The sequence below is a fragment of the Bos grunniens genome, chromosome 6 (assembly GCF_055505025.1).
Source record: "Bos grunniens cultivar Pamir isolate PY7600 chromosome 6, Bosgru_T2T1.0, whole genome shotgun sequence".
Taxonomy (NCBI): Eukaryota; Metazoa; Chordata; class Mammalia; order Artiodactyla; family Bovidae; genus Bos; species Bos grunniens.
In genome coordinates this window covers 24,474,300-24,500,879 of record NC_141170.1, presented here as the reverse complement: position 1 = coordinate 24,500,879, position 26,580 = coordinate 24,474,300, and the positions used below count along the sequence as shown (strand labels likewise).

Here is a 26,580-nt window from a genome sequence, read left to right as displayed (position 1 = left end):
GACACAGATCTATTTGTGTACAGTATTTTGTATACTATGCTAGATGTGTATAGTAGTAGGAGTGTAGAGATGTATTTTTTGAGGTATTTATAGTCTAATGTTTGCAGCAACTAAAACATAGAAATATGGATAGTGTCCTGGGTCACATCTTAAATTGAGTTGATACTTACCTCAGTAAACAATATTGACAGTTCCTTGCTGTGTGGAGGGTGGGGGTCCATGTAATGTACCCCGATTATGAAGTTACCCGTACCCGAGTTCAAGTGCCAGTTTGGTTACTAGCTGACTGATCTTGGACCAATTATATAATCTTTCTTAGCCTCAGTTGCTTCATTTTTAAGGTGTTACTACTATTCCTATTACATAAAGGATTACTCTGATGGTGAATAAAATAGCATTAAAAAGCTCCAGTACAGAACTGGCCCACAGTAGGGATTCCATAAAAGTTAATTCACTTACTTATTCCACTCTATGTACATACCATAATGCCCCAAACTCAGGATTTCTGATTTTCTTGAGCAACTGAAAATTTGTAGAACTCAGTTGTTTCTGAATGGTTCTGATATTCCACCCATCTTTTCACATCCACAGTGGGGAAGCAATTTGCACCGTCCCCAGAGTCAGGGTGACCTTCCACTTTATAATTTGTAAATCTTTCTGTATTTAGCCAAGAGTCATTCAGAAGTCAAGTTGCATATCCAGGAGGCTACAAAAAACACTCGGCTCAGGTTGCAACGTTAGCATGCAAAACAGGGCGCGAAAGGAAAAAGGCAGCTGGAGCTACTGCTTTTACTTAAACCAATTTATTATTCTTTTTGACAGTAATGATAAGCACTAGCTTTCAGGTACGGTGAGCCCGGTCTTCCCTTACACCTTTAAGCATACGCTCTCACAGGATAAAGGGGACTTTATCTCTGGTGGGAACTCCTATAGGACAGGATGCACCCACAGTATCCAAGGGAGGACTGAATGGATCATCCTGAAGCTGCAGACTTTTGAACGTTGATGCGAAGGAAGGCAGTCCTCCTGACGTGCAGCTGTTCCAAGGTGGGTGATTAGAATGGGCCAGAGCTGCTTTATAACCAGATCCATCATGGAAGAAGCACAGCTTTGAAGGCAAACACGGACATCACTGTATCTGAGCACGGCTCTGAGAGATGCTGAAGGATGGCCAGGCCCCAGAAGCTGGCTCATTCCTCATCTTGTCTGTAGAGATCTGCCTCCTCGAACTCATGGAAGGTCACCCCAGGCAGCAATTTTCGATTCAGTCCTTTTTTACTGCAGTCCGCGTAACCGCCCAAGGACTCTCTCCAATCTTTTCTTTCTTAGGTTGACGAGGGAGGGAGGACCCCACTCTCTTTTCACCATTTCTTCGCTGCTGCTGCTGAGGACAGTTTCCAGGAGGATGCCATCATTAAGCTAAGCGCCCTGCCCCAGTACGGCTGCATCGAGAACACGGGGACAGGTACCAGCCTGGCTGTAGAATTGTTCCAGACCTGGAGAGAAGAGGCAGGGTGGCAGGGTGGAAGGGGGTCACTTCCTGCAATTAACCTGGACAAGGAGACCCGAAGAGGGGTGGAACCATTTCCAAGAAATGGAAGGAAGGTCTTGTTGACTCAACAAACATTGACTGAGCATTTCCTGTATGTGAAGCACTTTTTTAAGCACTGGGGATAGATCAGTAAGGGGCTTCCCTGGTGGCTCAGTGGTAAAGAATCTGCCTGCAATGCAGAAGACACAGGAGACATGGGTTCGATCCCTGGGTTGGGAAGGTCCCCTGGAGGAGGGCATGGCAACCCATTCCAGTATTCTTGCCTGGAAAATCCCATGGACAGAGGAGCCTGGTGGGTTTCAGTCTATGCAGTTGCAAAGAGTTGGACACGACTGAAACTGCTGAGCATACACACATGTAGATCAGTAAACCAGACAGAAACCCTTACCTTTGTGGTGCCTTAGATCCTGGTGGGAGGAGACAGATAAGAAACCTAAGAAATGAGAAAATTGTGGAAGATGTTAGGAGGTCAATCAGTGCCATGGGGAAAACTAGAACAAGGGAAAAGTGCCAGCCATTAGGACAGAGGGGCTTGGGGATTGCACTTGAAATTGAATGTCAAGGAAATAAGATTGTCTGTTGTTTTATTGTGAGGCAGCTACTGTTTAGCTGAACCAGAGCTGACGTCTCAGCTTTTTCTAAATATATGACGTGAATTGAAATGTGTGCTTGTCTGTCTGTGACCCTCTCCCCCACCATCTGCCCTGGACCCAGTGCTCTTGGTGGTTATCACAGAGGAGGGAAGGAGAGAGGCGGGGACTGTCCACAGGCCCCTGTGTCCACAGTGACTGGCAGTTGAGACAGCTCCTGGCAGGTGACCGTACCGCCACCTCTGCTGGGAGGCTCCTGAGTGCTGGCGCTCGGCTCTAATTGGCGTGCAGCTCGCAGCTCCCACAGAGAGGCTATTGACTGAAGGTGTCTGTGGCCGGCATGATGCCTGGGATTTGAGCCTAGTTTTACCAGAAACTCATTTAGCAGGGGTCATGTTTTCCAAGAGAAAACCTTGAGTCTTTTCCCCATCTTGCTTTGCAGCATGTGCCCTTAGATTTGTTTGCTGCTGAGTTAGATTTGGTAAAGAATCCGCCTGCAATGCGGGAGACCTGGGTTCAATCCCTCGGTTGGGAAGATCCCCTGGAGAAAGGAAAGGCTACCCTCTCCAGTATTTGAGAGGCAGAGGATTATAAGAGGAATAAGAAACAGCCCTGGACTCGTGCAGGAGACAGATGCAAAGACTGATGTTATAATCATGAAACACCAGGACAGGGAAAGGAGCAAAACACTGAGAAAGGATACAGGAAAGAGCAATTACTTTTGCCTGGGAAGGCGGGAATGTCTGAGGAAGGGTTAGTGGGAGTTGCTGTGGGCAGAGGGAAAACGGTGTTTCTCACAGAAGAAAGAGCACAAGGGAGCACAAGCAAAAGTGGGGAATCAGAAAGGGATGGTTGCCCCCAGCCTTCTCTTCTCTCTGGGTGGTTTCTGATAAGGCTTTCTAACACTGTTTTATGTTAAGAACACCCAGGCCTGATCTCCTTTAGAATGGACTGGTTGGATCTCCTTGCAGTCCAAGGGACTCTCAAGAGTCTTCTCCAACACCACAGTTCAAAAGCATCAATTCTTCGGCGCTCAGCTTTCTTCACAGTCCAACTCTCACATCCATATATGGGAAGTAAGGAAAAGACGTTCAGGGGGGCAAATCATTGTCCTAACACACATCATGTAAGGTCCCATCCTTTGCTTCGTGGGCTTTCAGAATGGAGTCTCATTTTATACATATGAAACTAGCTACCTAGATTCAGAGTCCAGCTGACCAAAAGGACATCTTTTTAAAAACATTAGAAGAAGAATCTTTTAAGTTCACACTAGCACAAGAACAGAATAGTCATATTGTTTAGTATAAAAGCTAACAGCGTGGAACCTACATTCCTTTAGTACCAGCACAACTAGTGAAAGTAGCTCAGTCATGTCTTATTCTTTGCAACCCCATGGACATACAAGCCATGGTATTCTCCAGGCCAGAATACTGGAGTGGGTAGCCTTTCCCTTCTCCAGGGGATCTTCCCAACCCAGGGATCAAACTCAGGTCTCCTGCATTGCAGGCAGATTCTTTACCAGCTGAGCCACAAGGGAAGCTCAAGAATACTGAAGTGGGTAGCTTATCCCTTCTCCAGGGGATCTTCCTGACCCAGGAATCGAACCAGGGTCTCCTGCATTGCAGGCGGATTGAACAACTGAGCTAGTATGGAGGGTGGTGCACAACTAGGGCCCCCCTTAATTACCTGTTGGGCATCGCTGTGTTCCAGCACAGTGCAGTAATAGATGTTCATGATATAGCCTCCACACATCAAGAACTATTTAATTTGCACATAGTATATTCTATTGAAGAAGGCAAGGAAGCTCATTAATAAGAATGGTTTACATGAAAAAATAGAAGGTGCAGTTTTAAGAATCAAAAGGATTGATGCTTAAAGCTTCAGTGACAGATTCACTTGTTGAATAGCTTGTTTTCTAATGATAGAATGTCATTCTATTTGAATACATTTTTAGGCTTCACTTACTTAGTGTATTTTTTACCCAAATAAAGATGCCATATTTCTTATATTTATAGTGATAAATAGAAAGAGAAAATTAAACTTTTAAGGAATTATAGCAATTCCTTTTGGAAACTCTAAACTGTGTGCCCTAGGGGTTATCAGGTCACTAATCATTTAGACTCCTCTATGCTTCTAGTATCCAGAGGAATCAAATCTGAGGGGTAAAATTTAAGAAAATTCACGTCATTGAAAAAAAGAACATTTGTCTTGAATTCTTGTCACAAACAAATTGTAAATAAAATGTTTTCATTCCTACTCTTTCAATTTGGAGGTCAACAAAAAATGACCCTGTCTGTCTTCGACTAGGAAGTCAGTGGCCTTTTAATATATGACCTCATCTTTGCAAAAACCATGGAAGAGGGAAAGAGAAAGTGTTATTGTTTTCAGATCTTCTATCTACACTTTTCTTTGTTGATGTGTATCTAGGGAGTGTTTGAAGATACAAGGGTTTCTTTTTTCTCCTCTTTTTAGAAGAAAATGTAACCATTTAAAATCAATCATTTGGAGAGATTTAGTCCAAATAAGAGGCAAGTCATCCAGCATTTAGACAGTGCTTATTCTTTCCCTTGGCCTTTGGGGTTGGAATGAAAAGAAGAGATAAGCAGCACTTTCCATGAAACTCTGAATAATACCTGAGCATCTCAGTACCTGAACTACACCTGAGCTCTGGACGGTCCCTGAACATCACAGTGACCCTACTGTACCATCCCAGGGGCTGAGCACTAGCCCATGAGGTTACTAGAGGTTTCTTAAGGACCTGAATTGTCAAATGAAAACATGCTTAAGGAGATATTTCTTAGATTTAAAGATATACAGTTCACTCTTTCTTGTGTAGAGAAAAAAGGTTCCTCTTGCAAAATGGTTTTGAAATTGACTAAAGTGTAAAACTTTTACTCCTATATCAATATTTGCCCCATGACTTATTTTGTCAAATATTTCTAACAAAACAACCACTGATTCTGTGCTCTATTAATTAATAGCATTCTGAGTACTTTCATACATGCGACTCATTTGAGTCCCATTTATTGATGAGAAATAATGGGGAAACTGGGGTCCCACCCAAGTCTTCAAATTCCATTCTCCCACCTTTATTCTCAAACTTGTTTTCATCTTTTGTTGATAGTGCTGTCCTGCTTTCTGGTTCAGCTCAGAAAGCAGGAATTTATGGATCAAGATAAAAGTTCCCTCTTGCTGTTGGTGCAGGTGATCGGTTTGGCCCTGGAACTACCAGTGACCTAGAGGCATCGTTCCCTATTCAAGATGTCCTGGAAAACTACATTTACTACTTTCAGAGTGTTCATGAAAGCATTGAACCAACCCACGATATTTTCAGTTTTTATGTAAGTGATGGAAACAGTCGATCAGAAGTCCACAGCATCAACATCACCATTGAGGTAAGGATTGTGGAAGTTGGAAAAGTTGGGCCTTTGACCACAATATCCCACCATTAGATAGGTTCAAAAGAACTCAAAAACAAATAAAATTGAGTTGGACCTTCAGTTTTAGAGGTCAGTTTAAAAAACATAACCCTGACCTTTAGGAAACTTGTAGAATTAAGGCTGACATTTGGAGATGGTATGACTTGGAAATCTGAATTTCCATTTCAGGATGAAATCTATCTGGTCTGTGTGAAGACACTTTGTTCTCACAGACAGAAAAAACTTGCTAGCCTCACATGAGATGAAAAGTAACATATGCTTATTTTTCCCTGCAATTATTGTATGTAGTTCTATGTGCAAACTTGCTTTTTCTAACATTTTAGTGCATTTGTTCATCACACTGTAACATTAAAGAAATGTGTTCCCTGATGCTGTATATATTCTCTTTTGAGCAACTACATAAGCTTGCAAGGAGAGAGAGAGATAAAAGATAAAACTCAGAATGGAATACCCTCTGCCTTGAAAAAACAAAGCATGGCGCTCTCAGCACCCTTGGGGGGCAAGGGTGGAGGGGAGCTGACTTCTGCTGGGGCTGGTCAGGCAGACAGTTTAAATACCTGCCCTTTCAAATATGTGTCCTCTATCATAGGTTCTAAGACAGCTATGATTTTTAAAAATGTGCCCTTTTATCCCCCCAGTACACTTGTACTTGTCTAACCACATGTCCATACTTCTGGCATCTGGAAAATGCTGTCATCGTACCCATGGAGAATGCTTGAGATTTCTGTAGCATGTCCATCAAGGGGATATCTGGTTTATGTGATCTGCTCAGCTTTCAACGTAACAATTTTGAGTGAGAATTAAAGACAGTGACATATTAGATGCAAACTATATACATAAAATAAACAATAAGGATTTACTGTCTAGTACAAAAAACTATGTTCAATATCTTGTAATGCCCTATAATGGAAAATAATCTCAAAAAATATATAACTGAACTGCTTTGGTATACACCTGAAGCTAACACAATATTGTTAATCAACTATATTTCAATAAAAATACAATAACAACAACAACAATAATAATAAGAGGTGATGACACATTAAATGCTATTTCAGTGGTGAAAGTTGATGTGATGATGTTACTGTCTTTGAATAGTGTGCGCTCTTTTTTTCTTCTTAAACCAGTATCTGTGTGAGACCTAATATTTTATGCTTTAATCAGAGGAAGAATGACGAGCCTCCCAGAATGACCTTGAGGCCCCTTGGCGTGCAGCTGAGCTCAGGAGTGGTGATAAGCAATTCTTCTTTGAGCCTGCAAGACCTGGACACTCCAGATAATGAGCTGATTTTTGTATTGACAAAAAAGCCTGGCCACGGTAGGACATAACCGCTATGGGAAGCTTCTTAATTGAGGTGCTCGATGGGTTATTAGAATAAACACGTAGATTTCAGCTGATCATTCCTCTACCTTCCTGGTGTATAGTCCATTCATTGCATCAAGGTATAATCAAATTCACAGCCAGTTTATATTCTTTGGGGTCACCATAGCCTGGTTGTTCTAAAAGCCTGACTCCTGGGTAATTGGTGTCTCTGAAATTCAATTTCAGCTGTTTTCTTGCTTTCTTATGTAGCCTCAGGCAGAACAAGTTTTCAGAATCTGCACATCCTCTTCTTGGAGGGGGTATCATTGCTTGATCATCCTGGGCTATTTCATACAAAGAACAGAATAGCCACCTTGTAATTAATTACAAAAGGTGTTCATTTCAGGTTAGAGGCATGGTAGGTAATCTTTATGAGCTCATTTGTTTTGCAAAGAAAGCACTTTTCCTGATTAAACTAGAGGTTTAAAACACCACCATGGTAATCTCCTACCTACTTCCTTTCTAAGTGCCACCTACCTAGTATTAGCTAAAGCTCTGCAATTTTCATCTCCTAAGTGGTGGCTTGGTGGCCTAATGGCTATTGACCTTTTACAGATGAAACTATCCTGTTGATGGAGAGTTCACCAGAGAAGCTGTTGGTCATTACATTTTAGCTTGCCTCCATCCACTTTGACTGGAGAAGGCAATGGCACCCAACTCCAGTACTCTTGCCTGGAAAATCCCATGGGCAGAGGAGCCTGGTAGGCTGCAGTCCATGGGGTTGCGAAGAGTCGGACAGGACTGAGAGGCTTCATTTTCACTTTCCACTTTCCACTTTCATGCATTGGAGAAGGCAATGGCAACCCACTCCAGTGTTCTTGCCTGGAGAATCCCAAGGATGGCGAAGCCTGGTGGGCTGCCGTCTATGGGGTCACACAGAGTCGGACACAACTGAAGCGACTTAGTAGTGGTAGTATCCACTTTCACTTTCTTTAATGAAACACTGGGTTTCATTGCATACACATGACCCTTGAAAATAGGATAATATGCCTCAGCCCAAGGATGCTTAGTGTCTTTCTGAACATAAATGGAGTTTAAAATAAATTCCTCTGTCTTATCCCAGACGCCTCAGGAGGAAGGCAGCAAGTGGAGAGTGCTACTTTCGCCCTACAGAAGGGGAAAATGAGGCTTAGATAATGAAGTGAGTTTGAATTCATGGAGAGAGATTTGATTCCTAAGCCACTGTATTTCCATATCCATCTGTGTCCCCTTAAGAGATTTTTAATTAGGAAAAGTGGAACTTTATCTTTATTTGGAGATGAGGTCATCAAGCATCACCCTGTTCTTTTGTATAAAATTTTGACTTGTTGGTTACTTATGCATGTGCAATCAACACGTCCAAGGGGCTTGGCGTTCTACCCAGGCTCAAAGTTGACAAAATTAGATAATGTTTAGTGCCATATTGTTTTAGTGCCATATTTGCTCTACCAGATGACACCACCCTTATGGCAGAAAGTGAAGAGGAACTCAAAAGCCTCTTGATGAAAGTGAAAGTGGAGAGTGAAAAAGTTGGCTTAAAGCTCAACATTCAGAAAACGAAGATCATGGCATCCGGTCCCACCACTTCATGGGAAATAGATGGGGAAACAGTGGAAACAGTGTCAGACTTTATTTTTCTGGGCTCCAAAATCACTGCAGATGGTGACTGCAGCCATGAAATTAAAAGACGCTTACTCCTTGGAAGGAAGGTTATGACCAACCTAGATAGCATATTCAAAAGCAGAGACACTACTTTGCCAATGAAGGTCCATCTAGTCAAGGCTATGGTTTTTCCTGTGGTCATATACGGATGTGAGAGTTGGACTGTGAAGAAGGCTGAGTGCCAAAGAATTGATGCTTTTGAACTGTGGTGTTGGAGAAGACTCTTGAGAGTCCCTTGGACTGCAAGATCCACCCAGTCCATTCTAAAGGAGATCGGTCCTGGGTGTTCTTTGTAAGGAATGATGCAAAGCTGAAACTCCAGTACTTTGGCCACCTCATGCGAAGAGTTGACTCATTGGAAAATACTCTGATGCTGGGAGGGATTGGGGGCAGGAGGAGAAGGGGACGACAGAGGATGAGATAGCTGGATCGCATCACTGACTCGATGAACGTGAGTCTGGGTGAACTCCGGGAGTTGGTGATGGACAGGGAGGCCTGGCGTGCTGCGATTCATGGGGTTGCAAAGAGCCGGACACGACTGAGCGACTGATCTGATCTGATCTGATCTGATCTTGCTCTACCATATGGATGTGAGAGTTGGACTATAAAGAAAGCTGAGCACCGAAGAATTGATGCTTTTAAACTGTGGTGTTGGAGAAGACTCTTGAGAGTCCCTTGGACTACAAGGAGATCCAACCAGTCCATCCTAAAGGAGATCAGTCCTGGGTGTTCATTGGAAGGACTGATGTTGAAGCTGAAACTCCAGTACTTTGGCCACCTCATGTGAAGAGCTGACTCATTTGAAAAGACCCTGATGCTGGGAAAGATTGAGGGCAGGAGGAGAAGGGGATGACAGAGGATGAGATGGTTGGATGGCATCACCGACCCAATGGACAGGAGTTTGGGTGGACTCCGGGAGTTGGTGATGGACAGGAAGGCCTGGTGTGCTGCAGTTCATGGGGTCGCAAAGAGTCGGACACGACTGAGTGAATGAACTGAACTGAACTGTTTCTTTCTTTCTTTCTTTTTTACTTCCTTCCTCAGGTCATCTGCTCTGGAGGCAAACTGCTTCTGAACCTCTGGAGAATGGGAGGGTTTTGGCCCAGGGCTCCTCCTTCACCTACCAAGATATCCTGGCTGGGCTAGTTGGGTACACGCCTGGTGGTCCAGGTGTGGCAGTGGATGAGTTCCAGTTCTCCCTCACTGATGGCCTCCACACGGACACGGGGAGGATGGAGATATATATAGAACTGCCTACAAGTGACATCCCAAACCTGGCTGTAAACAGAGGCCTCCAGCTCTCAGCAGGTACCATAGGCATGGAAGAGAGTGGCCATGGTTTCTTCTTTGATCCTGTGCAATGCTTCCTTCCATGTCAGCAGTGTGGGAGGATCTTGAACTGAGTGTGTAGAGTTTAGGGAGACCTGTTGTTTGGGGGACACTAAGCATTGTGAATGACAAGTGTGAAATCTCTGAAGTTCTTTGGACCAGATGCCTGTGTCTGTGAATCTGAGGAAAGACTGAGAAGAGTTTATAGTATTTCCAGGGTCCTCAAAATATTCATTTATCCAACCACTTGTAGGTCCCGATCTCTTAGAACATTGACATTGCCCAACCAACCCTACAGAAACAAACAACAAAATCTAGCAGGATTTTCAACATGCTCCTTTTTTTTTTTTTTTTGAAGTCATGGAGAGGCAATTGGGAAGTCATCATGCACTAGGAGAGATTATACCAGTGATTAAGAACCATTAGATACGGTGTTCTAGGATCTAACATTCACAGTTTGCTGGTGAATAAACAACACTGAAGGACCTGTGATAACTGTGGGTCTTGGAGTCACTTTGCAGTAGGATGTCACTTATAGAGAGTGGACCTTTGGTCCACAGAGCATCTATATCACACTGGACTTCTGTTTGCTTGTCTGTTCTTAGTTTCACATGTATTTTGTAGTGAAAAATATTTGGTAGAATGGTATTTGAAAATATGGAGATTCCCAAAGGTCTCAAGTATTAGTGCTGGGACTTAACCTTGGCCTATTTACAAGTTAATAAGTTGACCTATTACTCTTTCATGGATCCCGGTCAAACACATGAGATTCCTTGTTGTTTTTATTTAGTCCCTAAATCATGTCTGACTCTGTGACCCCGGGGGCTGTAACCTGCCAGGCTCGTCTGTCCATGGGATTTCCCAGGCAAGGATGCTGAAGTGGGTTGCCATTTCCCACTCCAAGGCAATCTTCCTGACCCAGGGATCAAACCTGCATCTCCTTGATTGCAAGCAGATTCTTTACTGCTGAGCCACTGGGGAAGCTGAGATTCCTTGGTCAGTAATAAAGTACTCTGTGACAATGCCTTGCAAGTCCCACAGGGGCGATGCCGAGGGCCCAGACGAATACATTTGTGTGCAGGGTGATGAATTGCAGAAGAGGAACCCTGAGCTTGGGAACTCTCCTTGTTATAGTAGCGATAAGCAAACCTGATCTGTGTCCCAGAGGAAGACGTCACCTCCTCCCTCAGGGATGCTGGCTGAGAATGGCCCAGAGGACAAGAGGTCAAACCTTGCATTCTTGGCATTACCCAGCACAAACATACAGAGACGCTCAGGGCCCATGGCAGACTGTCACTCTACAGACCAGATTCTATTACGCATGAGTAACTAACTAGGACCTCCTTTATCAGAATTCACTGTTTTAATGTGAAAAGTGGGCTAGAGAGGAGAACAAAGAGGAAGGCCCTGAGAAGAGGTGCTTGCCAGGAGGGACAGTCCCAGGTGGCTCAGTGGTAAAGAATCCGCCTGTCAATGCAGGAGACTCCAAAGATGCATTTCGATGGGGTCGCAAAGAGTCGGACATGACTGAGCATGCACACACGCACTCTGCCTTGCCTCTGTCCCCAGCACCTGGGCAGTCTTCCAGGACCCAGCATTCAGGTCTCCCTGTTCTGTGTCTCTCATCATAGCCTCTATCTTGAGGAACAGTGATTCTGACTATTCAGTGTGAGACGGCAACTAGATATGTTTGTGAGTTTGTGTAAAGCTGTTTTATGTTTTTGTTTTTTTTAATGATTTGGTGATCCTTAAGAAAATAAATAAATTAGGTCCAAGCTGGTCTCATTGTCGTTCTGAGAGTCATTTACATCACAGAGCTAGAAGTTCAGAACATAGATTTAGGTACTAACTGAAAAGTCAAGGGAGAGAGCGATCATGTGCAGAGTGAAATTGGATCAGAAGAAAAAGGGGCTCAGATCTAAACTCAAGGTAAAAGTGACCCAGCCGTGTACAACTCTTTGCGACCTCATGGACTATACAGTCCATGGAATTCTCCAGGCCAGAATACTGGAGCAGACAGCCATTCCCTTCTCCAGGGGATCTTTCCAACCCAGGGATCAAACCCAGGTCTCCCACATTGCAGGCAGATTCTTTACCAGCTGAGCCAAACTCAAGGGGTGATTAAAAAATTGGGAAGTTGGGACTATTCACTTAGGGAAATAAAAATGTATTCAGCTGGAACCAGAAGGGCAAGCAGCTGATATTTTCTTTTTATTTTAAGGAAGGAAATTATTTTATTTATTTATCTGGCTGAGCTGGGTCTTCATTGTTTCATGTGGAGTTTGCAATATGCGGGATCTAGCTCTCTGACTGGAGAAGGCAATGGCAACCCACTCCAGTACTCTTGCCTGGAGAATCCCATGGACGGAGGAGCCTGGTAGGTGGCAGGCCATGGGGTCGCTAAGAGTCGGACACAACTGAGCAACTTCACTTTCACTTTTCACTTTCATGCATTGGAGAAGGAAATGGCAACCCACTCCAGTATTCTTGCCTGGAGAATCCCAGGGACAGAGGAGCCTGTTGGGCTGCCGTCTGTGCAGTCGCACAGAGTCGGACACAACTGATGTGACTTAGCAGCAGCTCTCTGACCAGGGATCAAACCCTGGGCCACTATATTGGGGAGCATGGAATCTTGGCCACTGGACCACCTCGGAAGTCCTATAGCTGATACTTCCTTAGATCGGGGAGTGTGTGATAATTTTAGTCTCCAGTCTCCTAAAATCATTTGACCTGCTCTCCAGAAGCAAAAATGGGGAAAGACCTAGTCTCTCCCATTCTCTTCCAGGGTCCGTAGCAACCATCACAGATCGGCACTTGAAAGTGACGGCTCCTGACTCAGATGACCACCAGGTGATGTACATCTTAAAGGAAGACCCTGGAGTAGGGCGCCTGCAGATGGTAAAGCGTGACAGCCTGGAGCAGATCTCCACTAGAGGCCCCATCCAAAGTTTCACCCAGGCTGACATCAGTCAAGGTCAGGCACTTCTCCTACCCAGACTTCCAGAAACTCCACCCCCTGTAGTCAAATGGGAATTGGTGCCTGGTAGCCAATGGCAGCAAACTGCACACTCTTGTTTTGAATTAAGAGCTGAGTTATAGCTTCGTTTATTCTTACTTGTCTTCTCAGTTTTTTGGTTTGAAAAAAAACTTTCCTTCTTGACTAAAATGTTCTCATGCTTTGACATAGCCTTGATGAAACTGAGGGCTATTATAGAGGAAAAAATCATTTTGACTTGCTGTGATGCTAAAAAGTGTATGAGAGAGAGAGAGAAAAAAGAAGTGAATTGGGATGGATTAAGGTGAAAATTATGCCTGCCTTAGGTGAACAATTTATATCTCTCTCCAGCTCCCCAAAGAGCACAAGTTAATGAACTAAGCAAAATGGAAGGGCATAAATCGGAGCTGCCTCAGGGAGATTACATAGCTCATCCCTTCTCCAGGAAATGCTGATGTAATGTGAAAGCATAAATGTTAAATGCTACGTAGTTACCGTACAGTGCTTTCAGGGATAAGAAAGGAAAAGAAGTTACATATTGAGAGGGAAGTAATCCAATGTCAGGTGATGATGTGCAATTTCCGTTTAGAGGTGGAAGCATGCTCCCCTAGGACCAGAATACAGGTCCTGTCTGTGCACTCATGCCTAGAACTGATAGCAGCCCAAATATCATTGGACCTGTCTGTACTTTAGTGAAGGGAGTGGAATAATTCCTTAGTTATTCCTTGCTTCGGTGTCCCTTTTTAGAATATGAAAGCAGGGACTTCTTCCCAGATGTTTGGTTATATTTACATTGCTAGATCCTTATAAGTAATGCTATGGTTTAACAAAAATATAACATACTGGGTTTTTCCCTTTGGGTCCAATTGACGTCTAGGTAGAGTTTATTCATTTTATCTGTTTCTTTGTTGATTGGTTATATCCCATGCCTTTCCTAAAATGATTTAAGACTGGGAAGCGGGAGTGACACCTTAGGGGAGCATGTGGTCTGTGCCTCTCTGTCCTCCTGCCCTGTGACATGGATAGATAACAGGGCTGCACCGGTGATGTGGGTCTGGTCAGTGCCCATTTCCACATGGGCAGTTTTGCTGACCTCGTGATTCATGAGGCTTCCTTGGAGCCTTCCACAGATGCTGAGCCTCAGCTGTAAGCAAAGCCACTTGCTGCTTAGGGTGATTTTATCATGAAGTCACTGATGATGAGGAAGTCACTAGACGAAAGGGAGGAAATGAAAACATTAGACTAAAATGTCAAAGGCAATATCAAAGTGAGAGGGGGGGTAATTGATTCATTGGTGTGAATACCCATTGAATTCTCACCTGATATTTCAGAAATAAGGCCAGAAAACACAAAATAGCAAACTGTGATCTTCTTGTCCTTGTTATAGGCCTTATAGAATACAGTCATGGAAAAGGAGAATCTGGTGGGAACTTTGCTTTTAAATTTGATGTGGTTGATGGAGAAGGCAACAAACTGATCGGCCAGTCATTTTCCATCAGTGTTTCAGGTAAGGGGGCATTGGATGTTTGAAAGTTCTCCAGCAGTTCTGAGGTCATGTGGTGCATACCTTGAGGCCTGAGCCTTTTCTTTAAGGGCTTGTGTGGGAATCTGAAATCCTCTCAACTCTGTTGTGCAATGCTGTGGCTCTTTGATGTACTCTCTGAGAGTCAGATCTGGGGATTATGTTGATTATTTTGATTTTACTCCTGGACACTAGGCCCAGAATTGAAAAAAAAGGAAGCGTAAAAAGTTGCTGTTGTTGTCAGTCTCTAAGTTGTGTCCGACTCTTTGTGACCCCGTGTGCTACAGTGTGCCAGGCTCCTCCGTCCTCCACTACCTCCTGGAATTTGCTCAAATTCCTGTCCGTTGAGTCGATGGTACTATCTAACCATCTCATCCTCTGCCACCCCCTTCTCCTTTTGCCTGCAGTCTTTCCCAGCATTCAGGGTCTTTTCCAATGAGTCAGTTCTTCACGTCAGGTAGCCAAAGGATCACATTTCATGTTACTCTTTCTGACATTTTCAGAAGACAAATCCCCACCAGTCATCATCACCAATAAAGGGCTGTTCTTGGATGAAAACTCGGTGAAAAAGATCACCACTCTGCAACTCTCTGCCACTGACCAGGAGGCGGAACCCACAGAACTGGTCTACCGAATCATCAGAGAGCCCCAGCTGGGCCGCCTGGAGCACACAGCATCACCAGGTAAGCCCATCGTCTCTGACTTCATCAGACCAAAGCTGGGATTTAGTAAGTGCCGGGGGCAGCATATCATGTGTGTAGTTCACCTCCAGCCTGCCTTTGTTAGTATGTATTTCTGGCATCACTATTTCTGGCCATTGTATACTGCCTTGCATTATACTTAGAATACAGTGTACTCCATGCTTACTTGCTGGAAGTTGATTTGATAATTACAATTTGATGTAAACAGTCTTGTTTCCAACACTAGAATTCAACACATAGAAAGTGAGCATGCATATTGAATAAGACCCTGGTTCAGCTGCTACAGAGGAAGAAAAAGAGATGAATGAGACATTACCCCAACCATTAGAGTCTTCTGTTGGATGAGATAAGGAGCCTTTGCATATAACCATATGTAAGGGAAGATGGCAGGTGTTTTAAGAACTGTATAAACCTGCCATCCTAGGAGTTCGAAAGCAAAAGAGGTGATATCAGATGGGAAGGTGCTCAGAGGTGGTGTTTAAGAGTGCCCTTGAAAGATAGAATTTGGGCTGACAGAAATTGTGTTATTTCCAGAGATAGGAACAGCATGTGGACTCATTCCAAAAATTATGAGCGGGCCAGTTTTGCTAAAGCGTATATTCTGAAAATAGTAGTAGATTGGGTTCATGGGTAGACTGAGATTTTATGATGGGTCTTCAGAGTGGCGATCAGTAATCCCTATTTAATTCAATAGGCAATAAGGAGGCCCTGCAGAATTTTGAACAGGGAAGGGAAGTGAATTCCTCCAGTGTCCAATAGGATAAACTAAAAGAAAGGAAGAGAAAGGAGACAGTGACAGTAGGTAAAAAGTTTAGCATTTGGCCAGATGGAGGCTAGTGAGGCCTCTGGCAGTGGGGCAGCCTCCACGTGGGAATAATAAGATGAAAATAATAAAAGAAATTACACCTGCTACCTAGTAAGTATCCAGTAAACAGTAGTTGGTGGAAGGAAAGAGTTAATTTCAGGAGGAGAAACTATAGAATTTGGCAACTTGAACAAATGTGAAAGACAGGAGATATTTGCTGAATAAACAACCTGAAGGTAGAATTTATTTTGTCCATCACAGGAGCAGTGTCAGCTTGCAGGAGATTTAGATCATTGGTTTTCTTTGGATTTCAGGTTACAGATTTTTCTTTCATTCAACCAGGGAAATAGCAGAATAGAGGAAGTACCTGCCCTGATGCTGGGGGTCAGACGGTAGGCAAACAAGCAAGTATATATATCATGTCAGTGGTGATGAGTTAGGGAGTGAAATGAGGGCATTCCTGGGGTACGGGGACCAATGAGGTGAGGGAAGGCCTCCTAATAATAAGATGACATTTGAGCCGAGATCTGAAGAATGTAAGGGAGCCAGCCATGCTGACATATAAGGAAAGAACATTCAGCATCTTTCCAGGGCATCAGCAAGTATCAACATCCTGAAATGGGATCAGCCAAGCCCATCACGTTCCAGTTGCAGCAAGGAGACCAGTGTGTCTGGGGTAGAGTGTGTAGGGGAGAAAGTGAGGGTGGGTGAGCTAGAGGGGGATATGGTGGAAAGGGTGAGGGAGGCAGACCGTGTCTGGGTCCAGCATGATGATGGGGGAGGGAGTGTGTGTGTGTAGGGGTGGGGCACGGGGAAGGCTGAACAGACTGGCCTGAATCCCTAATGCAAATTAAAGCCCATGCCCTCCCCTTTTGTCCCGAAGTTCCTGGGGGCAGTGTGCAGATCAGCATTCCCAAGACCTTGGCTGCAAGAGATATTTGATAACTAATTCATGAGCTAATTGCTTCTGCCAGAATTCTGTCAGGTTGCTGATTGTATCTCTCCAAAGATGAAAGGGCAGACTCTTGGCTGTTGTGTTGGGACAACTGCAGTTACACTTTACAGTGCTCCAAAAGGCTTGGAGCATCATGCAAGGCCCTGCCAGCTACTGGTGAGACCCTGGCTCTTCTCAGCTGTGTCACGTCCTGGGGGAGGTGGCTCCAAATTTGCCTTTTCTGTTTTTTGCAGTCTCCACCTTCTCTGGGCTTAAATCCGGATGCCAGTACCAAGCTAGCACTGCTCAGAGGGCCACCCATAACAGATCCCCCTTCTCCCTCCTCTTGGGAAAGCAGACTCTAAAACAAAGGGAGGCGTGCTTCCTTGCCCTCTCCCACCAGGCTTGACTTCCTCATCTACATGCTCTCCCGTGCCCACCAGTTCTTCTCAATCCTCCTGTTTTTAGAAATTCTGAATAGACCTGATAAGACGATCTTTACTCCTGGAGGGCCCTGTCCATTTTTAATGAGCAGAACTTCCCTTCCCATCCCCTACTACCAGCCCTGCTGTCCCTTCTAGAGAATCTAGTCAGCATTCTCTCCTTCCCTGTCTCCCCTAAGTGGAACTGGATTCATGAATTTGATTCTTTTTAAATGTCAAATGTTTCCCTTCATAGGAAGTCCGTGTTGATTACGGGTCACCCTCTCAGAAGACAGTTGGCTCCAGCTTGGAGAAAACCACTTCATCCCATTTGTCTCAGGGGATGAGGATTGGTCTACTGGGTGCCAGAGCCTCTTTCCAAAAGGAGCAGAACAGCTTTTAGACCCGTGTCTCCATGCAGGCGCTGAGCTATTTGGGGACTGGAGGCCCCTGGGAATTCTCATTTCCCACCAGTGCTTGCAGACATCCTCTTGATGGTTAACTGTGAAATGGATTTAGTCTTATGCTAGCTCTCTTAGTCAGCTGATTGTTTTCTTTAGATAGAAAAGGTGTGAAGGTCCTCTCTTCTTCCCCCAAGGAGACACAGGGAGCCATGTGCATGGGGGAAGACAGACACGAGATCCCTACCATGCAGGAGAGCTGCATTAAGCTTGAGTCCCTGTGTGGGCTCCTTGCAGGGTTCAGGGCCCACAACCTCGTGTCAGGGACCCTAAGAACTCTCTTATCCTTTTCATTTTGGGGGCTGTGCTGAGCAGCATATGAGATCTTAGTTCCCTGACCAGGAATCGAACCTGCTCCCCCCACAGTGGAACATGAAGTCTTAACCCTGGACTACCAGGAAAGTCCCAGGACCCTCTTATTCTAAAGAAATCAGAGTAAGGAGTTACATTATCAGGATAGAAACTAAGCTTCTGGGGAAAAGCAACTCCAAAATACAGTACCTTCCATAAGTTTATTTTCACTCACAGCAAAATCCAGAGGCAGGTGGTTCAGTGACCCTCCACGTGAGGCTTCCATCTCTGGTCCAAGGTGACTTCTGTATTGTCAGCATCGCCAGCCAGCAGCTGGCAAGAAAAAAAGAGTGGCGTCCACATCCATTTCTTCTTTAGGAGAATTGCTGGGAACACATCCCGTTTGGTCACATCCTAAGAAGAAGGACATAGCCACACAAGGCTATGAGGTAGCTGGGAGATCTAGACCCTAAGTGGACATCCAGTAACTTAACTAATAAACAGCAGTTGTATTTTAAAGTCAGGGAGCAATAATATTGAACATAGCTATCTCCAGCACACACTGGTTCTCCCCTTCCCCAGACATTTACTGAGTAGCTGCAGCAGGAGAAAGCTTGAGTCTTGGAAGTGGAAGACACATAAGCAAATATCTGCAAGTGTATGTTGGTAGCTGTGACAGCACTGTGTGAGGATGTTAGGAGTCAAGGGGCTGCGAGTGAGTCAGTGAGCGCTTTACCTAAGGTATTCCTTGGCTTCCTATCTCAGCCTCTCAGGATTGTGACACCAACCAAAATTGAATGCACCTGGTGCCTTAGTTCAGGTCCTTCTGAGAGCAGAGGTGCATTAGTCTGCTGGGGCAGCAGTCATAAACAGCTGCTTAAACAGCAGAAGCTTAGAGTCTCACAGATGCAGGGGCTGGAAGTCCAAGATCAGAGTGTCAGCAGAGTTGGTTTTTCCTGAGGAAGACTCCATTCTAGGCCTCTTTCCTAGGCTCATAGATGCCTGTCTTCATGTTCACATGACATTCTCCCTGTATGTGTATGTCTGTGTCAAAACTCCCTCTTTTATACGGACATTGGTCAAATTGGTTTAGGGCCCATCCTAATGACCTTACCTTTTAAAAATAAATAATTTTATTTAATTGTTTATTTTTATTTTTTGGCTGTGCTGGATCTTCATTGCTTCATGGGCTTTTCTCCAGTTGTGGCAAGTGCGAGCTACTCTCTAGTTGCATTGTAAAGCCTCTGTTTGTGGTGGCTTCTCTTTGTTGTGGAGCTTAGGCTCTAGGGTGCATGGGCTTCAGTGGCTGTGGTTCCTGGGCTCTAGAGCACAGGCTCAAGAGTTGTACCCCATGGGCCCAGTTGCTGTGCAGCCTGTGGGATAATCCTGGATCAGTATTGAATCCGTGTCTCCTGAATTAGCAGGCAGATTCTTTACCACTGAGCCACTACAGAAGACCCCACCCCAGTGACCTAATCTTCACAAATTACATCTGCAGTGATTCTATTTCCAAATAAAGTCACATTGTGAGGCACTGAGGGTTAGGACATCAGTGTATGAATCTGGGGGGATACAATTCATTCTGTTAACAGGAGGCTTGGAAGAAAATCAGAAGCAGAGAAGCTGAGAGTCTACCCAGCATGATCTTGAGGTGGGAACAGACAATAGGCACAGAGCCATCCACAGCTGCACTGAAGAAGGAGAGCCAGGGCCATTTCCTGACATCCGATTAGGAAGGCAATTTTTTCAAAGATGCTTTATTCTCACACCACTTCCTTGCCCTGGACTGAACTTTCTCTAACATACTGGCCCTCCAGGGGAGTTAGAAAACTGACAGGGTTAATGTGGATCTCCATAATGCTGCCAGATACATAGGTTAGCCAGAAGGTTGGTGACTGAAAACACCTTAGATGGGATTAAAAGCCTTCAAGATATTTCAAACAGTAACTACCTGCTGTGACAGTCAGTAAGGACAATATGTTATTAGAAGCAGCATCTTGCCAGGTGAGTGAACAGCTGAAGCCTTCCAATAGCCAATTAGCAACAGCTAAAAAAATGTTTTAAGTGTATAGAGATTGAGAATCTGTGCTTAATAGGACCTCTTAGATAGTAATTGTAGTCAATGGACTCAATTCATTCACCAAATATGTTTTGAGAACCTCCCTTATGCTGGGTGGTATTCTCGGTGCACATTAGTGAAGAAACAGCAAAAATCTTTTCTCTTGAAGCTTACCTTCTAATGCAGCTTGTTACCCTCTGGCACTTAATTATGGCTATCATTTAAATCATAATACTAAATACCACCATCAAAATCAGCATTTCAGATAAGAAAGAGGTTATAGCCAGAAAATTACCCTATGACTCAAATTTTTTAAAAAAATTTGCAGTGGTGATATTTCAATGGTAGAATTATGAGTGGTTTGTGATTCTTTACTTTTCTGTGTTTCTCACATTTTCTTTAATACTCATTTATCACTTTTATTTGACAAAAATTTAAAGGATAAGGGTGAAATCCAAGCGGTTCCTTGTCTAGCCCAAAACAGCTAGATAAGTTTTACCAAAAGCACTCCTAACAGAATGAAAAATATTAAATCTATATATAATCTCATTTCAATATGTAATCAACATAAGATAAAGAAGAACTTGCAGCAGGCCTAAACATTGGAAGCGAGCAACCTTGAGTTCCAGTCTCAGCACTGCCCTCTTATTAACTGTTACCTTCAGATGGGTCACATTTCTTATCTATTAGTATCTATTCTTATCTTATTAGTATCATAATCTAGAAAAATGATGCCAACCCTGACCTGCCAGAGCTGGCTGAGATAAGAAAAAATGATCTGGGTACTTCCGTGGTGGTCCAGTGGTTAAGAATCCACCTTGCAATGCAGGAAACGTGCATTTGATCCGTGGTCGGGAAACTAGGATCCCACATCTAGGCAACTAGAGAGAAGCCTGCCAACTGCAACAAAGACCCCTGTGCCGCAACTAAGACCTGACACAGCCAAAAATTAATGAAATTTTAACGTATTTTAAAAAAAATCCATATAAGCAAATTTGAAACAACGTTCTGCACATGGTAAGTGCTCAGTGTTTGCTAGATTGAATTGGAAAAGATCCACTAAGACCACTCATGTACTGCCAGTGGGAATATAAAATAGTACTTTGCTTTGGAAAATAGTTTGGCCCCTTCCTAAAAAGTTAAGCATACACCTTATATGCATTCCTACTGTCCCCCTCTTAGCAATTTACGCAGGAAGAATGAAAACTTCCACACAAAGACTTGTGCACAAGTGATCGTAGAAACTTTAATTGTAGAAGTCCCAAACTAAAAATAACCTAAATGTCCATGAACAGATAAATAGATAAACAATCTTTGATAAAACCATCCACTGGAATAGTACTTGCCAATGAAAAGGAATGAACTGTGAACACATGCTACAGTATGGATGAGTTATGTTTAGCAAAATAATCATGCTAAATAAATAAGAAGTCATTCATCAAATAGTATATACTGTATGTTTCTGTTTATTAAAAAATTTAGAGAATATGCCAACTAATCTATAATGACTTCATTTGTTTCTTTGGGATGGAGTAGAACATAGGAAAAGAAGGGATGGAAGGGTTACAGAATGTCAGGAACTTTTGGGGTGATGGAAACATTTCACTATTTTGATTGAGGTGATGGTTTCATGGACCTAACAAAGATAATATAAACTTATACTTCAAATATGTATAATTTATTATACATCAATTTCCTCTCAATAAAAAATGTGAAAAAAATAAGAAGATTAATCTCAGTACTTCCTTCTCAAGAGGAAAGGAAATCTATCACCTTTTTAAAAAATTGTTAAAAAAATAAGAAGATTAATCTCAGTACTTCCTTCTCAAGAAGAAGGGAAATCTATCACCTTTTTTAATCAGTCTTAGAGTTTCATAAAGGGAATAGTGAATTAGGTGACCAGTTGATCATGAGAATCCACACAGGTGTTTCCTCATGAGCTGTGAGAATGGATTCACAGCAGGGGAAGAAGTTTAAATTTCTCCGTGTATCCAGTCTGAAGTTATTAAATTTTTAAAGAATGGTATGAATTTCTGTCCAGAACCCAAGATGAAACATAAAATGAGGGTGGGGGCCACATTTTTGCCTGCCAAGAGCTGGTCTAGTAAGCACAGAAATATAAATGCCTCATCAAAAAATTTATGACTCAATATTCAGGAGGCTATTGTATCTGAATGACATTTCAGATGATAAACAAAGATGCAAATGTTAACCACGCTGGTTGATGTGTTTTATTTTTAAGATAAAAATATGATATTAATATCACAGTTAAATGTAAAATAGTCAAAGTAGAATCTCTTTGTTTTTTTTTACAGTAAAGACTAACTGGTTTTGCTAGGATTAACAGTGACAAATATAAATAATAAATTCCAGGAAGCAGCAAATGAATTTCAGGACCAAAGCAAAGGACTGGATTAAATAAATGAATACTCTAACACCCAGAATCAGAAAGAGAAAATTTGTGCTGAGAGATTTAAGGATATGATTTTGTTTCAGACTTGTCTGGCACCTGGGGATGGACCCCAGGAGCCCTAAGATAGAAGCAAGAATTTGGGGCTGTTTTGCCAAATGTTGTTGAGTATTTGGAAAGATAGAGATATTATTCATTGGTGGCATACCTTGGCATTATTTAAAAATCATTTCAGGTTTTGTTTTTAACTTTAAAATGACTCTGAAAAATAGTTTTCTCTGTATCACATTTTTAAAAGATACTGGTAGGTCATTTGAGAGTTGAGAAAGAATGATTGCTCAAACTCCAAAGTCATGTGGTAAGTTTTGTTACTGCCATCTTGGCCAAAGTGGTATATAAGAAGCTAGAATCATAAAACTGAGAATGAAAGAGACCTTGAAGAATATCCGATGAAATTAAGGCTCACCAATCTCAGAAAAAAGGTTGTGTGCAGCCAAGCCCTAGGACCCCAGTGTTTCAACACTAAGCATCACACAATATTCAAAATTAGGGCAGGTTTTCAGAAAGGACTATGAGGCAATGGGGGATGTAAAACTTCAGAGCGAGGAGTCTGGCAAAGAAGGCAATGGCTCTACCTTTCACAGTTTGACCTGCATACATAAACCCCAAGAGAGAAGAGAGTAACATTTATTGAGCACCAGCTGTTGCCTTGGCACAGGGTAGAAGCCTAGATAATTAACACATGTTCCCACAGAACATATGCTGTTGCAGGGAAAACACACAGACAGCTCTAACCCAAGGTCTTAGAGGGCAGCACATTGATACTGTAAGAAAAGGACAAAGGACTCTCTCTGGGGACATTGTGACATTTCCCTTAGCTGAGAGAGCCATGACTCGCCTCTTGACACCCTTTCTCTGGTTCTCGTCTTTTGCTAGGCACCCAGATTAGTTCCTTTACGCAAGCTGACCTCACTTCAGGAAACGTTCAGTATATCCACTCCAGTGAGACTGAGAAGCATTCAGATGCCTTCAGCTTTACGCTCTCTGATGGAGTCCACGAGGTGGGTGAGAAACTCGCTTCCCTCCTTGATGGGTATCAATTCAGCGTCCTCTCCTTTAACTGGAGGGCCCGGAGCCACCATTGTTGAGAGAGCTCCGTTTCCCTCTACTCTCAGCCCAGGACAGAGGCAAAGAGAACTCTATCTTGCCAAAAAGAATTCACCTCTGGGTTCCTGGTCAGTCAGTCACGCCAGGAACGGTGTGAAAGGGAATGCAGAGAGCGTCTGCCTTCTCCTCGGGTGGCTGCTGGGGACAGGCGGCCCACCTGCACTTTTCCACCCTGTAGGTGACTCAGACTTTCCGCATCACTCTTCGCCCTGTGGATGACTCGCTGCCCCATGTGCAAAACTTTGGGATGCGGGTACAGGAGGGTGTGAGGAAGACCATCACGGAGTTTGAGCTTAAAGCGGTGGATGAAGACACAGAGGTAGGAGTGCTCCCCTGGCCTCTCTGGTCCAATGAGATGCCTGTTGCTTTGTGACAGTAGATCCCAAGGGTGGGGCGAAGGATGGGGGTGAAAGTAATACAAGCATCCTCAAAGGATTAAAAAGCAGAACATACCATGGCCTGCTGGAAAAAAAAAAGCTAATACATTTGAAATAAGTTGTTTTTAAACTCTTCTGGAAACCCTAAATACATTTATCCTTTCCCACAATTGCATGTTAACAATCATGTTAACATTCTGATTTTGATTATGATCCACAGAAAATTAGGTCGATGGCACTTTATCCAATTTTTATTACTCCCTGTTATTAATGAACAAGGATTTTCTCTCCGCTACACTTTTTCCTCCTTCATCGAGACTTCACTGGATGACAACTAATTATTGCAGTGTGAACATTCTCAAAGAACCAGGCTTTATCCGTTAGAACAGGGCATGTCGAGACTAAACTCCTCCTCTCCTAATGCTTTCCAATTAAAGAATCTAATATTCTGACATGATTTAGCTCCCATTAAGGGTACCACTCACTTATTAATTAGTTCTATGTATGCCCTTCCCCGTGCCAGCATGCATTCGTTTATTTATTCATTCTTTCAGCAAGTATTTATTACCAAGGTCAGCTCTAGATGCTAAAGACAGCACTGTGAACAAAGCAGATCAAAGTGCTAGCCTTAGGGAGTTTACAACCTTTGGTTAGGGGGACAGATGATAAAGAAAGAAAGAACATAGACTATAGTGTCAGGTGTGATAAGTGCTAGAAATAAAAATAAAGTGACATGAAGGTGACAGAGATTGATGCGTGTGCTGTTTGAGGCACAGGTCAGGGAAGTTTTCTCTGAGTGGCTGATACTTGAGCAGAGATAGGAAGAGAAAGAGCAGACTGTGCAGTTTCTTGGGAGAATACCTCAGGAGGGCAAAAGCCCTGTGATCCAGTACGCTTGGAACAATTGAGTAGCCAGGCCAAGGGTCTAGACCCCAGTGAACAAGCAGGAGAGGAAAAGGATGAGGCCAGAGAGGAACTGTGGAACCAGGTCACAGAAGACCTTCTTAGCCCAGGTCAGGCCTCTGCATTTTCTTCCAAGATGGTGGGAAATCATTGGAGAGTCCTGAGCAGGATTTTCTTTATCAGTATTTTTCCTTCTCATGTCACTCTAGAAGCAGTTATTAGAAATAGGAAATTTGTGGGATGAATTGAGAGAGTAGTGTTGACATATATACACCACATGTGTGAAATAGCTAGCTAGTGGGAACCTTCTGTAAAATAGGGGGAGCTCAGCTGGGTGCTGTGATGACCTAGAGGAGTGGGATGGGGGTGGTGGGAGGGAGTTTTGAGAGGGAGGAGATATATGTACATAGATGTCTGATTCACTTCGTTGTACAGCAGAAACTAACACAACATTGTAAAGCAATTACACTCCAATGAAAAAAATAAAAATGGGAAGTTATGCTTCTGTTCTGATGCATAGATTCTATGTATGAATTTTGGAAAAGTGTGTGTGCTGGGGGAGGAGAGTGGATGGAAAGGAAGTGAGTGATTTTAAAAGGTCTAGTTCTTACCATCTTAGAGGTTAAAAATTCAAGTTTTCCCCTACGACCCCAAAAGGACAAATTTAAATGTCTTATCTTAAAAACAGAAGGCAGCAGAATATAAGTTCGATTGTAGTAACCAATATAATTTCTCTCCTTAGCTTGATTTTTGGTGTCTATAAAGAAAAGGCAGTCTTTGTCTTATAAAGGTCTTTGGGTTTAACTACCCTTGGCCACCTGTTGGCCACCACTCACACGTCTGGCTCCTGATACAGAGTTCCCTTCTCCTCTTGTTGCCTCCATGACAGGCCGAGTCTGTCACGTTCACGGTCGTGCAGCCCCCACGCCACGGCACCATCGAGCGAACCGCCGATGGGCAGCCCTTCCAGCTCACGTCCACCTTCGCCATGGAGGACATCTACCAGAGCCGGGTCCGCTACAGCCACGATGGCAGCAACTCCCTCAGAGACCGATTTACCTTCACCGTGGCTGATGGGACGAATCCCTTCTTCATTGTTGAGGAAGGAGGAAAAGAGGTGAGGGGCAGAAACAGCAGAGAGGGAGGCGGAGCACAGCAGGCCAGAGCTTGTCTGGAGGCTGAACATGGCATTTTTAGGCAAAGGGTAAACCCACTCCAGTATTCCTGCCTGGAGAATCCCATGGACAGAGGAGCTTGGTGGGTACAGTCATAGCATCACAAAGAGTTGGATACAACTGAAGCAAATTAGCACGCATTTACTCAACACTGCTTGAGTTTTGGTTCTGTCACCTAATTGGCCTTGGACAGATGGCTTAACTTCCATAAGCCTCAGCTTTTCATCTGTACAGTGGGCACAAGGATCACCACTGGCTTCCATTGGTCTAAGGAACAAAAAGATCCATAAAAAATGCTTGACACTATTGGCAAAGACTGAGTACTCACGTAAAAGATGGTCATTATTGTTATTATCACTGCTATTATTTTTCCTTTTCCTTTGCACTCAACCTTTGTTCCTTCCTTTTTTCTTTCATCTGGGTTTTCAATCAGATCACAGGGT

At 43.5% G+C, this 26,580-nt stretch overlaps 1 protein-coding gene across 2 annotated transcripts in view; it reads left to right on the top strand.

Moving 5' to 3' along the window:
* Positions 1 to 26,580, top strand: part of FRAS1 (Fraser extracellular matrix complex subunit 1) — a 534,425-nt gene that overhangs the window by 432,200 nt on the left and 75,645 nt on the right. For both annotated transcript variants that reach the window (XR_015165261.1, XM_086405184.1), the window contains exons 41-50: positions 1,330 to 1,465; positions 5,347 to 5,537; positions 6,747 to 6,900; positions 9,631 to 9,894; positions 12,701 to 12,889; positions 14,298 to 14,417; positions 14,936 to 15,115; positions 23,452 to 23,576; positions 23,861 to 24,001; positions 25,852 to 26,079. Coding sequence is in view for 1 of the 2 variants with exons in the window: in XM_086405184.1 (XP_086261310.1) it covers positions 1,330 to 1,465; positions 5,347 to 5,537; positions 6,747 to 6,900; positions 9,631 to 9,894; positions 12,701 to 12,889; positions 14,298 to 14,417; positions 14,936 to 15,115; positions 23,452 to 23,576; positions 23,861 to 24,001; positions 25,852 to 26,079 (1,728 nt within the window). In the remaining variant the exon portion in view is untranslated. The remainder of the gene's footprint in view (positions 1 to 1,329; positions 1,466 to 5,346; positions 5,538 to 6,746; positions 6,901 to 9,630; positions 9,895 to 12,700; positions 12,890 to 14,297; positions 14,418 to 14,935; positions 15,116 to 23,451; positions 23,577 to 23,860; positions 24,002 to 25,851; positions 26,080 to 26,580) is intronic.